The sequence below is a fragment of the Eupeodes corollae genome, chromosome 2, assembly GCF_945859685.1.
Source record: "Eupeodes corollae chromosome 2, idEupCoro1.1, whole genome shotgun sequence".
NCBI lineage: Eukaryota > Metazoa > Arthropoda > Insecta > Diptera > Syrphidae > Eupeodes > Eupeodes corollae.
The window spans coordinates 72,725,225-72,739,833 of NC_079148.1; the positions used below are offsets into that span (position 1 = coordinate 72,725,225).

Here is a 14,609-nt window from a genome sequence, read left to right on the forward strand (position 1 = left end):
ATAGATTTGGAAAAAATGCTACTTCATAAATTTAGATAGACTCAAAAGTCGTAGATAAGTATTTTTCTAATTTCAAAAAGTTCAACCTCAAAAACTTGACGTGATACATTAATTTGGAGGTTGGATTTGAAATAAGGCCATGAAATCTCATTGGAATTTTATTGCCAGGAAGAAAAGCTTAACGTCTAGTAACATATCTTCTATTAGTTTCTGTTTTAATATTAAAAGTTTTACAGTCTTGGGAGGACGCCACGTTATTTTAGTTAGATTTTGAATACTCAGTCAGACAGAACTTCCGTATGCAGTCTTTTAAATAAAATGTATGTAATAAGTGTTTAAATTCTCAAGTTGGAAGATCAATCCAAACTATTTTGATACTGTTCTATCTTACTGAAGACTATTTCCGAATTCACGCATCGAATATTTACAGTGAACAATTAATATTTCAATGAACCATTAATGTCATACTTTTATATACAAATGAATTACTTACTCTTAATTAATAATGTAGGATATTAAAATTGACGTTATCGGCCTTATTAAACATTGAGTAAGCACCAAATGATTAAGGACTACGATAAAAAAAAAACAGCCACCTATTGGGCAAAAAACAGGGTACTTTGCTTAATAACCCATAATGGACACCAACTTATCTGATTGTCATAGCCTTGGACGAGTTTCAAATATATAATATTAATTGATAAAAATCATAAAAATAGTTTTTTTTAAACCATTAAAATGCAATAGTTCAATTTTGGAAATTTCAAACAAATTTTCCCGAAAGTCATGTCCGCCGATAATTATCTCAATAGAATAGGGCTTTTATTTTAATCCATTTTATGAACAAGATTAAAATCAGTTATCAAAACTTATTTGAACAAAAAATGTTTTGTTTAGCAAAATAAATTTAGTAATTTTCTATTAAAACATACTTCATGTGTTTTTTTTATTTATTTTTTGTCAAATAGTTTCTCGATATATATTTATTTTCCGTAAATAAACCATGAACACGTACTTCATTTATACATAGCTACATATGCATGTATGCTTGCCTGTTTTTATATGGAGTGGTATTAAGTTTGACAATCGAAAAGTAGAATCATGAAAAAAAATCATTTAAAAAACTTCATTTTGCAGTTAGTTTTTCGAATGCATTCAAAATAGAGATAATCTAGGTTAGGACTATAGCAGAAATATCCAATCCAATTTATTTCTATCGAATAAACCTTGATCCTTTTTTTTAACTTAAATATTATTCTTTTTTTTTTGTTTAGGTTTTATCTAACATTAAATGACAGTTTCCCGAATTCCAGCAAACGAACAAAATCGAACTGTCAGTTGGGCAAAAAAGGATCAATAAAATAAAATGAAAAAAGGAGGAAAAAATAAATCCGTCGAAAAGTTATTCGACTGATTTCCCAAATGGAAGAACAAAATTTTTCCAATAAACATCCTTAGCGTGAAGACTTTAATGAAACGTGGGTACTTTTTGTGTCTGCAGTTTCATTGAACCTCCTCCTGCTCCATCGTGACCCCCTCCCCAAACCCTATGATGCTCAGTGTAGTGTACCTAAAACAACCAGAATCTTTTTCCTGCTAAGAAATATTTCTGTGTAATGAAAAAAAAAAAATAAAAAAAGATACGAAAACGAAATAAAAAATATACAGGAATTCTGCGTAGATCTGGTAAACATACCTTGATTGAAGCCAGAATAAATAAATTGCTTTGAGATTTAATAAAATAGTTGATAGGAAAAGGAAAGAGTGGAAAATATCAAAAGGTAAGAGAGTATTGTATTCGATATATATAAGCCCCAGGTATACACAACGAACAAGAGAATAACTTTTTCGTCAGCACTTTCTAACTTAAGCTGAGGTACCTTAAAATAAGAGGTGGTATATAGAACTGACTTCGGCTTGTTTTCAACTATTTTTCCAAACAAATTTAATTTCGAAAGATGAATTATTTTAATATCTTCTAACTTTAAACGAAAAAAATAAATGGTTGCTGTGGGCTTTGAAATAAAGGGCAAAACGACTTAGTAAATTTAGAAAACCTTTCCCAAAGGCATGAACATCGTCATTTGAAAATTTATAGATCGTTTATTAAGAAATTTAACTTTTATACAAGTTGAGAAGTTGAGTTAAGAGCCGGTGTATGTCTGTAGGCATAGAGTTAAGCTGTTGGATTTATTTGTTTGAAAATTATTAAGCGCACCTAATATTTTTTAAATTTAAACATTGGAAAAATAGGGATTGTATATTAAATGGAAAAGTATAAAACACCAATTAAACTAACGACAGGAACAAAATATAAATTTGAAACAAGGGAATTGAAGTTTTGTGTAGACTGAAGAACACACTTAACTCTGAAGTTGCATTAAAGTCGTACTTCATATTTTTGTATGAATTGAATACTCGTCTAATGAAATAAGTTGCTATTTAAACAAACCTCAAAAACATTGGTCGACAAGGTTATCTTACTGGCAAAAAATTGAACTTTTTCCATGGGGTATGGTGCCCTAGTTCAAATACTTCATCAAAACTAATGTTCAGTTTTTTGAGATTACTTTTTACATTAAGAAAAAATGAGTTTAAATTAAAGTTTAGATTCGTAATTAACGCTAAAAATTGCGTCCAAAACGTTTTTGTTTTTTTTCAAAACTATATAAAAGCAATTGGTTTGGTCAGGACTTTAATGAAGAGTCAGATAAAGACTCATAAATAATGAGAATTTCCAGAGCATAAGCTTTTTAACACAATTTCAAAATCTGATGTGATAGAAAAATTTGAAGCCAATATTCGAATTTCGGACATCTTAGGCCTTTAAATAAGTGTTGTTTTGCTTCTGGGACAGACAAAAAAAAATTAATTTTATTGACCAGTGAAATTAATACAATTTTTGATACGAACTACCCCACAGTGTCCATTTTTTAGACTATTTATAATAAGTGTGTGAATGAACATAGTTCATATTTAGTCTCAGGACCAATTTAGATGAGGATGTGGCCAAGTTAATGTCTTTAACAGCTGCCTGACTGTCTGTGAAGATAGCCGCATATCAGTTTTGGTTTGAGCTTTGTTTAAGTATCTTACATGCCTTCCTTATTGCCAGCAGTTCAGTATGAAAAACGCTAGCAAAGTCAGGAAGCCTAAATTATTTGGCTACATTTAGGGACTCAGAAAAGATCCCAGAACCAACTCCGCACTCCATCTTTGAGCCGTCAGTAAAGATGGTTGTGTCGAAACCTATCGACACGATGTCATCGTCCCAATTTTCTCTGGATGAAAAACCAACCTTAAAACCCTTACTAAAGCTCAAAGTAGGAGTGCAGTATTCAGTGTCTACCGAGATAATATCTGAGGGAACCAAATTCGTTGTGTTGCTGTGACCATAAGGTTTTGACAACCAGCTGTTTGATTCCTTCAGCCTAATAGTGCTGCAAGAAACTATGTATTTAAAGGTCATGCAAACGCTGATTAATTTTCTCTAAGAAATATCTTCAAGAACAAAAGCTTCTTAATGATTAGCATTATGGTTTTCGTACAAATAGTCCCCCTGGTGATCTAAGGGTTAATCTCACCAAATAGTAGAACAAATCTTTATGTACATCATTTTGGAGAGACTAAGATCATTGCACTTGATATTTCAAAGGCATTTAATAGAGTTTGGCATCACGCTCTCTTATCGAAAATGCGTGCTTTTGGTATCGATGAATCTCTTCTTTGTTGGGTTAGAAATTAATTTTCGAACCATTCAATTCAAGAAGTATTGGACGGGTTCAAATCTGATATTCACAAAATAATCGCTGGTGTGCCCCAGGGCTAATTTTTTTTCTTCAACATTCTCCATTATGTTAATGAATGATCTCTTGCTTAAAACTTCTAAGCTGCTTTATTGTTTCGCTAACGGCAGTACCAGTTTCAGTTTTTCAATGTCTTATATTTGTTTTTAGACTCTCATCCTTGTCCTTCGGATGTGCACTACAAACGGCAGCGTATGACAAGCTCTTTGTCCACTGGGTAAACAAAAACCGGGTAGAAATTAACGCTTCTTAAACACAATACAGTCAACTCTCGCAAAAGCGTAACCTTTCTCCAATGCAACTATCCATGGATACTAATTACATCGAGGAGACTGAACAGCTTATAGTTCTAGGTATGTGCATCACAAACCATCTGTTGTGGAGTGGTCACGTATTTGACATCGAAAAAAAGGATGCTAAGTGTTTAGATTTTCTTCTACTTCCTATAATTTTTAAAGCTTTCATATTTGGCTGGTGCATCAATAAGTACGAGGATTTTTTCTTCAGCCACGCTTCACGAATGTGGGCTGAAATTTTTCAATCAAATTGAATTGAGTTGAATCAGCTTACACAGACGGACAACTAGGTGATAGTCAATTTGAACATCAAAAACTATCAAGTATCACCTTAGCCGATTCCAACCCTTTATTTGAAAACATTATTTCCAAGAAACTGAAATTCTTTATAATTCCTTAAGACGTCTTGTTATGGAATTATGTAATTTTATTTTTACTTAACATAGTTATTTAAATTTACGTATAGATTGGTTGAAAACACCATCATGGTATATCATCATCATTTCAAGAATATTGCATCACATTTTGACATTCATTAAAGCAGAAAGCTTGCTTATTTTTTCCAATCAATGTTCGATCAGAATCATTGCCATTTTGAGATTCTACTCGAAGGATTCTTTATCAAAAAGAATACCAAATTCGAAAGAGACCAATTCAAAAAATCCTATCAATGATGACGATGAGCAATCCACATGCACATCCACAATCGAATGATAGCTATTCCTAATAATTGCCTGTTGCAAAACCACCACTTAATACCAAAAACCTTTTTGCTTTTTATAGGCACCTCTATACACTACAAATATACAAACTTCCGTTTGTATGTATAGAACGAATATGTAGGTTCTCTCGTATATTGTTATAGACATTAGACAACCCTCATTTGTACCCTTATATCTTAAGTCTATTCATCAGGAAGGTCATCTTGACCAGCCCATTTCCGTTCCGTATTTATGCATATCCTTTTATTATGCGAAGAAGATGTAAACGTGACATCCTTGGTCTTAGATACTGCCAACATCCAATTACTTCCGGGAGTGTGCTCCCATTCAAATGATATGTAAATTACAATGCTTGGCGTTGGCGTTGGTATTGGCATTGGCACACAAACATGGGAGTGAATCAATGCTTTCTCTAGGATTCTCGTCCACCCCCACTTATGTATGCATTGCAAAGCTTCATTTTCATAAAAGAATGAGGGATACCGATTGGCCATTACCACATGGAAATTCTTTATGTTAGGGGTTATGGGTTGGATTTGATATTATCGTAGGCCTGGCCTGGAATGACTATATTTAAGAGGGCCCTCTTAATGGAAGGATAAAAAACAGCTTATTTGTTTTTCAAATCTAACCCTGTAGTATATGGAGGTAGTTAGGTTATACATATATAGATACAAGGACTCTATGTAACACATAACGTGCTAAAAATGTATGTTAAAAAATACTTACATAGTTTTGTGCAAGGTCGGGATGATTTGTTTGGATGCCATCATCTAGTATGGATACGACGACGCCCTTTCCGGTGTATCCTTTCTGCCAAGCTGGTCCTATATTCATATCCAGACCATCTTTGGCGCCACCGTTCTACATTTGTTTCGCAGTTTTGTTATCATCAATGTTGTTTTTGTAGTTGTAGTTGTTGCCAGAGTGCCGGATTATTTGTATGTGTCGTTGAATTCGTTGTTCCGTGAGTAGAGAGAAGTATTTTTGCAAATCCGCAAACGGAAACACATTAAAAGATGGATGGAAGAGAAAATAAGAAGAAAAAGAGGAAGAAAAAAAAACCGAAAATAAATTAATGAGCGAACAAATGAATGACTGTTAAATGGATAAATCTTTTTATTTATATATTTTTCTTAGTTTTATTTGTATATCTAGGTTTTGCTTTTATTTTCTACACAAAGTGCAAATAGCTGAAATATACAAAATAATCTGTTACACAAGGATATCCATTCCATACATCTATCTATTTATCTAAATTGGGAAAGAAATGAAGCGAACATGGGATTAAGATACTTTTATTGAGAATAAGATGAGATGGGTTTGTATGGATGATGGGGGATCAAAAAGATAAAATATATATACAAATAAATATAAATGTGTAATCCATGTCTGGTGTCATATTAAAAATTTGTCTATATAGCGTCAAAATATACGAAGGTATACGTACTGCCTACATACAGAATTAGATATAAGGGTCTTATTGTCATTTTCAGGGATGCGGATGAGTGTTATTGGGGATGTTTCTCGATGAACAAATTCTAGGTCGGTATCTTACTTACCTACATATCGTATATTTACACACATATTCCTGATGATTTTAAGCTTGTTTGGATTTAATTAATTTGTGGTTATGAACACGGATTAAAATGGATATCACTGTGGCAACAGCAAAGTAGAATATATTGCTACATGAAAAAAGGAAACACGAGCTTGGAAACGTTACCTTTTTTTTTTTGGATATAGAATGAATTTGACAAATTGGAAGACTTGGTTACTTGGCTTGTCGTTTTTTTAGACACATAAATATCTACATATTTATATAATCAAATGTATCCGTTTGGAAAAAGAAAATGTTGAAAGAAAAACGATGTGATTAAAACTCAAAATATCTTTTAACAATAAATTGTATAATGATTTTGTAAAGTACAAATCTTTGTCTTCTATAGATACTATTTAAAACATTTCAGTTTATCTAACTTAGTTCCTGGGAATTATTGTAAGTTATGACATTATATTTAAGTCTGTATGAAGTTTTGAGAAAACCTTGAATTTGATACTTTAATAATTTTAGAAAATACTCATTTCGAATGCAAACTTTAATTTTAAATATTTGTTGCATTTTAAAAATATACGTTTTAAAAATTATTTTTATATTTTTTATTTATTTATTTACTCATCAAGCAGATTAATATAATATAATTAAAAAATAAAATATTATCTTACAGACTACAGAAACAAGGTTTTAACTTTAGTTATAAAGAAGTGAAATATAAATAAAAATATCTAATTATGTAAGGCTAAAACTTGAACCACCACTGTAGGAGTTAAGAAATAAATATAATAAATATTTTTAAAAGATTCAAGACTTTGGTAGGAAAAGAAGTCAACATGATTACAAATGATATTAGATTCTCTAATGCATCGAGTTAGAGGCTCATTGAAACCAAGTTTACTCTATGATAGGGTTCATGAAATAGAGCATAAGATCGCGTTTGCTTATACGGAGCATATATATCGACTAAGGACAAAAGTGAAGGGCAGTTTATATGAGAAGTAATAATATCACGTATGAAAACCACTGAAAAATACCGACGGCGAATATCAAGTGGTGTTAGACCAAGCAGTTTACATCTGGTTTCATAAGGAGGCATTTCAATGTTCCAATTTAGTCGGTGAACTACAAGTCTCGAAAATTTGTCTGAATCCTTTCAATCCTTAAACAGTTAGTTTTAAAAAAAGAATTCGAAATTACTGAGCAGTATTCTAGGGAAGATCTCACATAAGCATAAAATAATGACCGGAGGGTAAATGGATCTTTAAACTCTTTTGAGTTGCGAACCACGAACCCTAGCATAGTATTTGCTTTAGCCACAACAAAATCAATATGGGAGTTGAAGTTTAGTTTGTAATCAAATATTACACCTAGGTCTTTCTTTTCTTTAAGCTTAGCAAGTTTTTTTTTTATTTATTTCGTATTCAAAATAAATTGGACTAAGACTACGAGAGAAAGATAAAGATTGGCATTCAGAAACATTTAAGAAAAGCTGGTTAGCAGTGCACCATACAGATAAGTGCTCAAGATTACTTTGAAGTAAAAGACAATCGTCAAAGGATATGATACAGCAGATAATTATGATATCATCCGCAAACATTAGGCAGAGAGAATTGTTGATAACCGTTGGTAGGTCATTGATTAATACCAGAAATAGAAGGTGTCCCAAGTGACTTCCTTGAGGAACACCAGAAGTTACATGAATCACTTCAGAAAGTAAATCATTAAAGCGGACAAACTGTGTTCTACCTATGAGATAGGACGCAAACCATTTTAAACTATCCGAATCCGATAGATTCCATCTTTTTTAATAGTATAAAATGGTTGACTCTATCGAAAGCCTTCGAAAAGTCCGTAAAGACTACATCAGTTTGAAAACCATTTTCGAGATTTCTAGTAATTTGGTTACAAAAAATAGATAGGTTTGTTTTAGTGGATCTTTCGGCTATAAATCCATGCTGAGATGGCGCAATCGTTTCTTTGAGAATAAAGGTTAGTTTATCGTAAACTATTTTCTCGAAAATTTTGGTACTCGTAGACAATTTACTTATAGGACGGTAATTAGAAACATCCTGTTTAGAGCCAGATTTATGGATAGGAATAATATAGGAAATTTTCCAATCATCAAGAAAAAGGCCCTTTTCGAGAGAAACATTGAACAGTAGAGTTAATGGCCCTGAAAGAGCAACAGCACAGTTTTTCAATACAATTGGTGGAATGTCATCAGGTCCCGGTTGACTATCATCATTGAGATCCCTTAGAGCTTGCTCAACATTTTTGCAGCTTAAGTTTAAGCTGCCTATATTGATGGAATTATCACTTATAACTGATGAATAATTTTGAGGAACATATTGAGGGGAGTAAACCGATTGAAGAAAATTTGAAAAGAGGTTGCATATGGTACGAGTACTTATGTTAGTTGATGTAGTCCCTAAATACTGCATGCAATTTGGCAATAGAGAATTTTTTGTTTTTTATGTACGACCAAAAATGGTTACTATTTTCTTTCAAGCATTTTGTAATATATTACAAAAAGTTGGTATAATATAATTGTTAAGACAATGGATTCGTTATAAGAACAAAACTACTGTCAATCCGTTCTGCCTTTTTTTGTTGAAAACAGTTCTTGGTTCAGGATTTTTTTAAAATTATGAATATTTTCGAAAACGCATGAAATATTGTCTATATTCAGTAAATATTGAAAAAAGTGATTATTGATTTGAAAAACCATCACAGATTTTATAGAAACAAAATGCACGACTGGATCGCACGAACTTGCTTCTTTATGCAAAGAGTCTGTTGGAAAAAGTACTAGATTTTTAAAAAAATATACCTGCAAAATAAGTTTGTCCTCGAAGGTATAAATGCCTTTGATTTGTCAAAAAACCTCCATTTTTCAATTTTTTTGTTTGAAAATCGTTAGACCGTTTTTATTTAAATTATAAACAAACATTTTCCATTTTTTCTTAAAAATATTTTTGTTATGCAGTTGTTTAGTGATTGAATAGAAATATTGTCTGGTGGAATCATCATCATATCTATTACTTCGTTAGCATGTCTCCCTTTTTCGGCTCTCATAGAACAAGGAGAATTTTCCGTTGACTATGCGAAATCCATTTTATTGAATATTAGTTAATAATTTTTCTACTTTACATTTTTTTATAATTAAAATATGAAATAAGCGGAAATATTATTTTAAAGGAAATGGTTTGTGTATTGGAATGAACTTATCGAATACACACGATTTTTTGTCGGTAAGCTAGTTTCATCCCAAGACACAACTCATCCCGGAAATGAAAAATACTTGTAAGCATATTTAACGAAAACAATTGTTTGTGTATTCAACTAGTTCGATCAAAGCTTTTTTCTTTGGATAGCTTTATTTAAATTTCATATTAGAAGAACAAGGATGGAACAGAAATTATCTGAAGAGAAGAAAGAGGCAGAACACGTACGTTTAAATTGTAAAGCGATCGACTATTGATTTGTAGTTAGGAAGGTGTTTAAAACGGATACAAAATTGTTCATTAGCGTGATCAGCTTTATGCAGATAAATAGATAAAGACACGTTTATGATGATAATAAAGGTTAAAAGGTTCTTAATACAACACAATAACATTCCTGCTTTCCTACAAGTTTTCAGCGCAAACATGGAGTTATTGCGTTCCGTTTATTGTTTTTCGTAAAAGCTTTAAGAAAGCAACCAAAAAATGCTATTCATGTGTTGTTTACTGTCAGGTTCTTGTGCGTTTTGGATCTAAGTTATGAAGTGACACGTAAGCAGTAGCTGTAGAGGTTGTGCGTAATACCTATATAGGTATAATGTGTGTACGTTGATAAAGTAATTCTAATAGAAAATACATATACTCGTTCTGGACCGTTTTTTTTTAACTTGTATTAAGTATTTATTCTCTTATATAGACGAAGGCAAGTAAAATATGTGTAAAACAACTTTATTCTTAAAGAATAACATTTTAAAATCATATATACAAAGGTACCAAGACAATACTTCTTGATAGACACTTGAAAATAGATTGTTGTACAAGTGTTTGCCCAAGGTAATCTATGGCTTGAACCAAATCCATCTATTACCTATTTTTTGTTGATATTGGTGTTGAAAACAATTTTATGAAATATTTTTTCAGTTTCCATCATGACAGCAAATAAACTGTTTAAAAGTACCCATAGCTTTATATATTCTTACTTAAAGGCATATTAAACTGGTAACAAAATACTTCTAGACTTCATTTTAGAGTGATGCAATTAATTTTAAATTCTAAACACTTTTTCTTAGATAGGTTAAAAATCAAGTAATGTCAATGATGGGTATGACAACTTTAGTCATGTTTTATAAATTTTAAAACTTCTAATAATATATTCCAATAATATATAAAATGAATAACAATTCAATAAAGAAACAACATGGAAAACGGTTTAACTCTACTTATTGTATTCCATTTGACCATCATCTTGAATCTACTTTTAATCTTGAATCTACTCTTAAGTCTTCACCAAGCTCCTCTTCTGTTATAATCTAATGCATTTTATTATATCATTATATTTAAGCTACGAGTGCATAAGCAAATTTCGGTTGTGAGGTTAAGTTAGTCAAAATAAGTTTATTCCTTTTATTTAAACGAATAAGAGTTAATTTGATGAAAAGAAAACTTCACTTTGTTTATACGCGGAAAGTTAAGTTTATTCATTTAAGTCTTCAAATAAGATGACGATAAAAAATCTTCTCTCTCTGACGAATCGAAATAAAAGACTCTAGATGCAAATTTCTCATATCAAATCAACTTTAGATAAAATGAACCCAAAAAGAAAATCTATTCCAATCGGAACATACCGTCCTGCATCCGTCTTTCTGGATAGTCCGCATCTATGCATGAATAGATACAAATTTAAACTTGCCTTAATGCTTACCTATATTGGGTAGGTATGTTTATATCTAAAGATACTTACCAACCTACAGAACTTGCACAATATAAAAAGAGAACGATAGGAAGAAGCAAACAAAATTGTTCGTCCATCCGTTGGGTGACGGAATGAAAAGGATATACCTACAAACACACCTTCATACTATACTACTGTTATAAAGCTTACTTATCTCCAGAAGAGATCTTCTGCACAATCCAACTAACAACAACTTTGTATCTTCCTTAATATCAAAGGTACAAGGTACCTCCTTGACAGCTTCTCATTTTCTTAATGCTGATTATCATGGTCCTACGATAAGAAGCCGGAAGGCAAACTATTTGCTCCGTTCCTGTCCTGTCCTATCCTATCCTTTTCTTTCCTATATCCTACCCTATTCTATATTCTATTTTGATGCTCTACTTTGCTCTGCCCTGCTTTGCCACCCAAAGCTGACGGACATAAAGAGTTCCCTTTTCGTCCCTTTTTGAGTTTCTCGATTTTTACCTTTATACCCGCAATCATCTCATAGCATTACGATAAAAATAAGATTAGGTCCTTGACGGCTGTGTTATAGGGAGAGAAAATTTAACTTTACTTTTGCTCGCCTGCTATGCCAGGCTTTAAGGTAAATAGGCTATACATCGGCAGGAGTATAGGTATCTATATAGATATTGTATCTTTTATTTTGCGTTTGCTCCTTTTGCATATTTTATTTTAATTTTATTTACCACACTTCAAGTTCGTTTTGGGTTTTTAGGTGTAAAAGTAGGTAGGTAGATATAATTCTAACAAATTTATTTATTTTATTGCTATAAAGGTTTTTGCTGCCTCAATATAATTCCTATACCTATATCTGTACCTACATGATGTGAGTTACCCTAAAAATAGGCATTTTTCAGTCAAGAATTGGTTGGTGTTTGAAATGAAAACACTCGTTCATATACTTCCGCACATAATGGATTCTCATTTAACCCCAGAATGCTTCTAAGGATGCCGTAAAACGAGTGTGAAGTGAAGTCAATAATAGCTTTAATTTACTAGGTATAGACAATCTTTTATTAAACGAGATGTTATGTAGCTATATAATTATTTTGAGACATTATATAGGAAAAGGGTTTTAATAAGGAGAATTATATAATAAATATATTGTGAAATGGCATCATTACATTCAAATGTTCAAGACACAATTATATATAAATAGATATTCGAATTTGTCTTATCACCATTTCAGGGAATTTTCTTCTTCATTTTAAATGGGTGGTGACAAATTCTTATTTATAAATAGAAGCCAACACACAAAACTGTGGTTATATATTTTGATTTTTATGGAATTTATTTTTTCATTGAAGTTTAAATTTGAATTTAAGCAGAGAACCCTTTGAAATATTTTGACTATTTTAATATAAAGGTTCCTTATTCTATGAACCGAATAATTTATAAAAATTTTTAGTTGGATACTTGATGTCAACTTGAAATTTGCCAAATTGTCGTTTTGACAATTTATTTTATTTTGAAAAATTGACTAACTTATAGTCAATAGAACAATTTTCAATTTCGACACCAAGCAGGAGTTGTCAATTGAACAACTTCGGTCATCAATATTTATAAATTGGTTGTCATATTGAATACCAAAATTGTTATTTTTTTTAATTCATTTTTATTAATTCATTCTTAAACCTATCTTAAAGCTAGACAAAAACTCATAAAACTAGCCAAATTATCCATAACTTACAACTAACTTAAAGGTCTCATACGGACACTCTATGTTAAACTATAACATTAACTACTAATGCCTTTCGGCCCCAAGATCTATTTTACTTCAATTTAAATTTCATTTATTTTTGTATTTATTATAAAATTTTGAAAAAAACTAATATCAAGATTCTTTTTATTTTTATTTAAAATTAGGTCCTTAATATAAAACTTAAAGTTAACTTTAACTACCTATTCTATCTATAAACTACTTAAAACTAGAACAACCACAGCAGCAAATCTAACGTTTTTTGTTTTTATATTTTATTGTCTTTTTTTATGTTTTTAATATTTTTTTTTTATTTTCCATGTTTTTTTTATTTTTATTTTGTTTCTTAATTTTTTTTTAAACTAAACCCTAAAACTATAAAATAAGTATGTAAGCCGGCCAACTCTTAAAACCCCATCCCGACTACCCAATATCAAGTGCCGATTGAAGCCACCAAAACTGGTTCTCCGGCTTCATTCTATCATTTTGGTCCCGTTCGGACACTAACCTACTTAACCGAAGGAGCTCTTCTCCGCCTTGTGCCATGACGTCCCGATCGTACAGGAGTCGCCTATCCACGGTTTTTCGTCTGACGTGGTAGATCAACGGAACTGCCAATCTATCCTGTATCAGACCGCATCTATCTAAAAAGAGGAATGCCTCTGATGGAATGAAGCCGCTCAAGCGTGCACTTTCAAAATACTCGTCGTTCGGATAGAACGCCCCGAAAATTAAATTGTTGGTCGAAGACATAGCTCTTGCAATGTGACCTCGGACGAGTTTTATCAGGAAATTTCTGTTGATTCGAGCCCCGTTGTATAGGACCTCGTTGAAATAGTAATGCCCGTACGAAGATTCGGCTGTTCGATATAAGCCGGAACAACGTCATGTCATAAACACTACCGCTCGAACACCCGAAACTTCTCCATCTGGGAAGGGGCAACGTTGAACCACACAGGACAACCATAAATGATTATTGGCTTTATGAGGGCCATGTAGCAAATTACCTTCACTCTGGGGTCAAGCCGACTGCTAAAAAACAGCCGTTTCGTCAGAGCAGCATTTGTAGGTCGTCGAAATAAAAATACTGATTTAAACAGATACCGAGGTACATCACTACACATTTGCTAGCTAATGGCTGACCGTGAAGATCAACGATGACCATCTTGCGCCAATTCTTGCACGTGTACCTCGTGGCCCTAGCCAAAGGAGTCCGGAACAGAATTATCTCCGACTTCTGGACATTTATTTTCAGTTTCCAGTCGTCGCAATATAGCTGAATCTTGTCGAAATCACGCTGCAAGATAATTCTAAAAACCTCACCCCTTGGGCCGTTCTGTACGCAATTAGATCGTCGGCGTAAGCGATTGCCTTTGTAAGACTATCTATCAGATCGCTGGTGTAAATGCTGAAAAGAATCGGCGAATTCACCGCTCCCTGTTGAAGACCATTTTTAATTGAGAATGTTGTGGTAGAAGTTACATTGGCACTTTTGACAACAAACTTTCTACCGTTAAGCATATCATAAAGTATATACAACAATGGCTTGCTTATGCCAAGCCTGCTCAG

General features: G+C 32.2%; 1 protein-coding gene across 3 annotated transcripts in view; it reads right to left on the reverse strand.

Moving 5' to 3' along the window:
- The window catches only part of LOC129946942 (furin-like protease 2), a 524,816-nt gene that overhangs the window by 104,541 nt on the left and 405,666 nt on the right, over positions 1–14,609 (reverse strand). For all 3 annotated transcript variants that reach the window (XM_056057326.1, XM_056057324.1, XM_056057325.1), the window contains one exon: positions 5,554–5,688. In XM_056057326.1, coding sequence (XP_055913301.1) covers positions 5,554–5,688 — 135 coding nt within the window. The remainder of the gene's footprint in view (positions 1–5,553; positions 5,689–14,609) is intronic.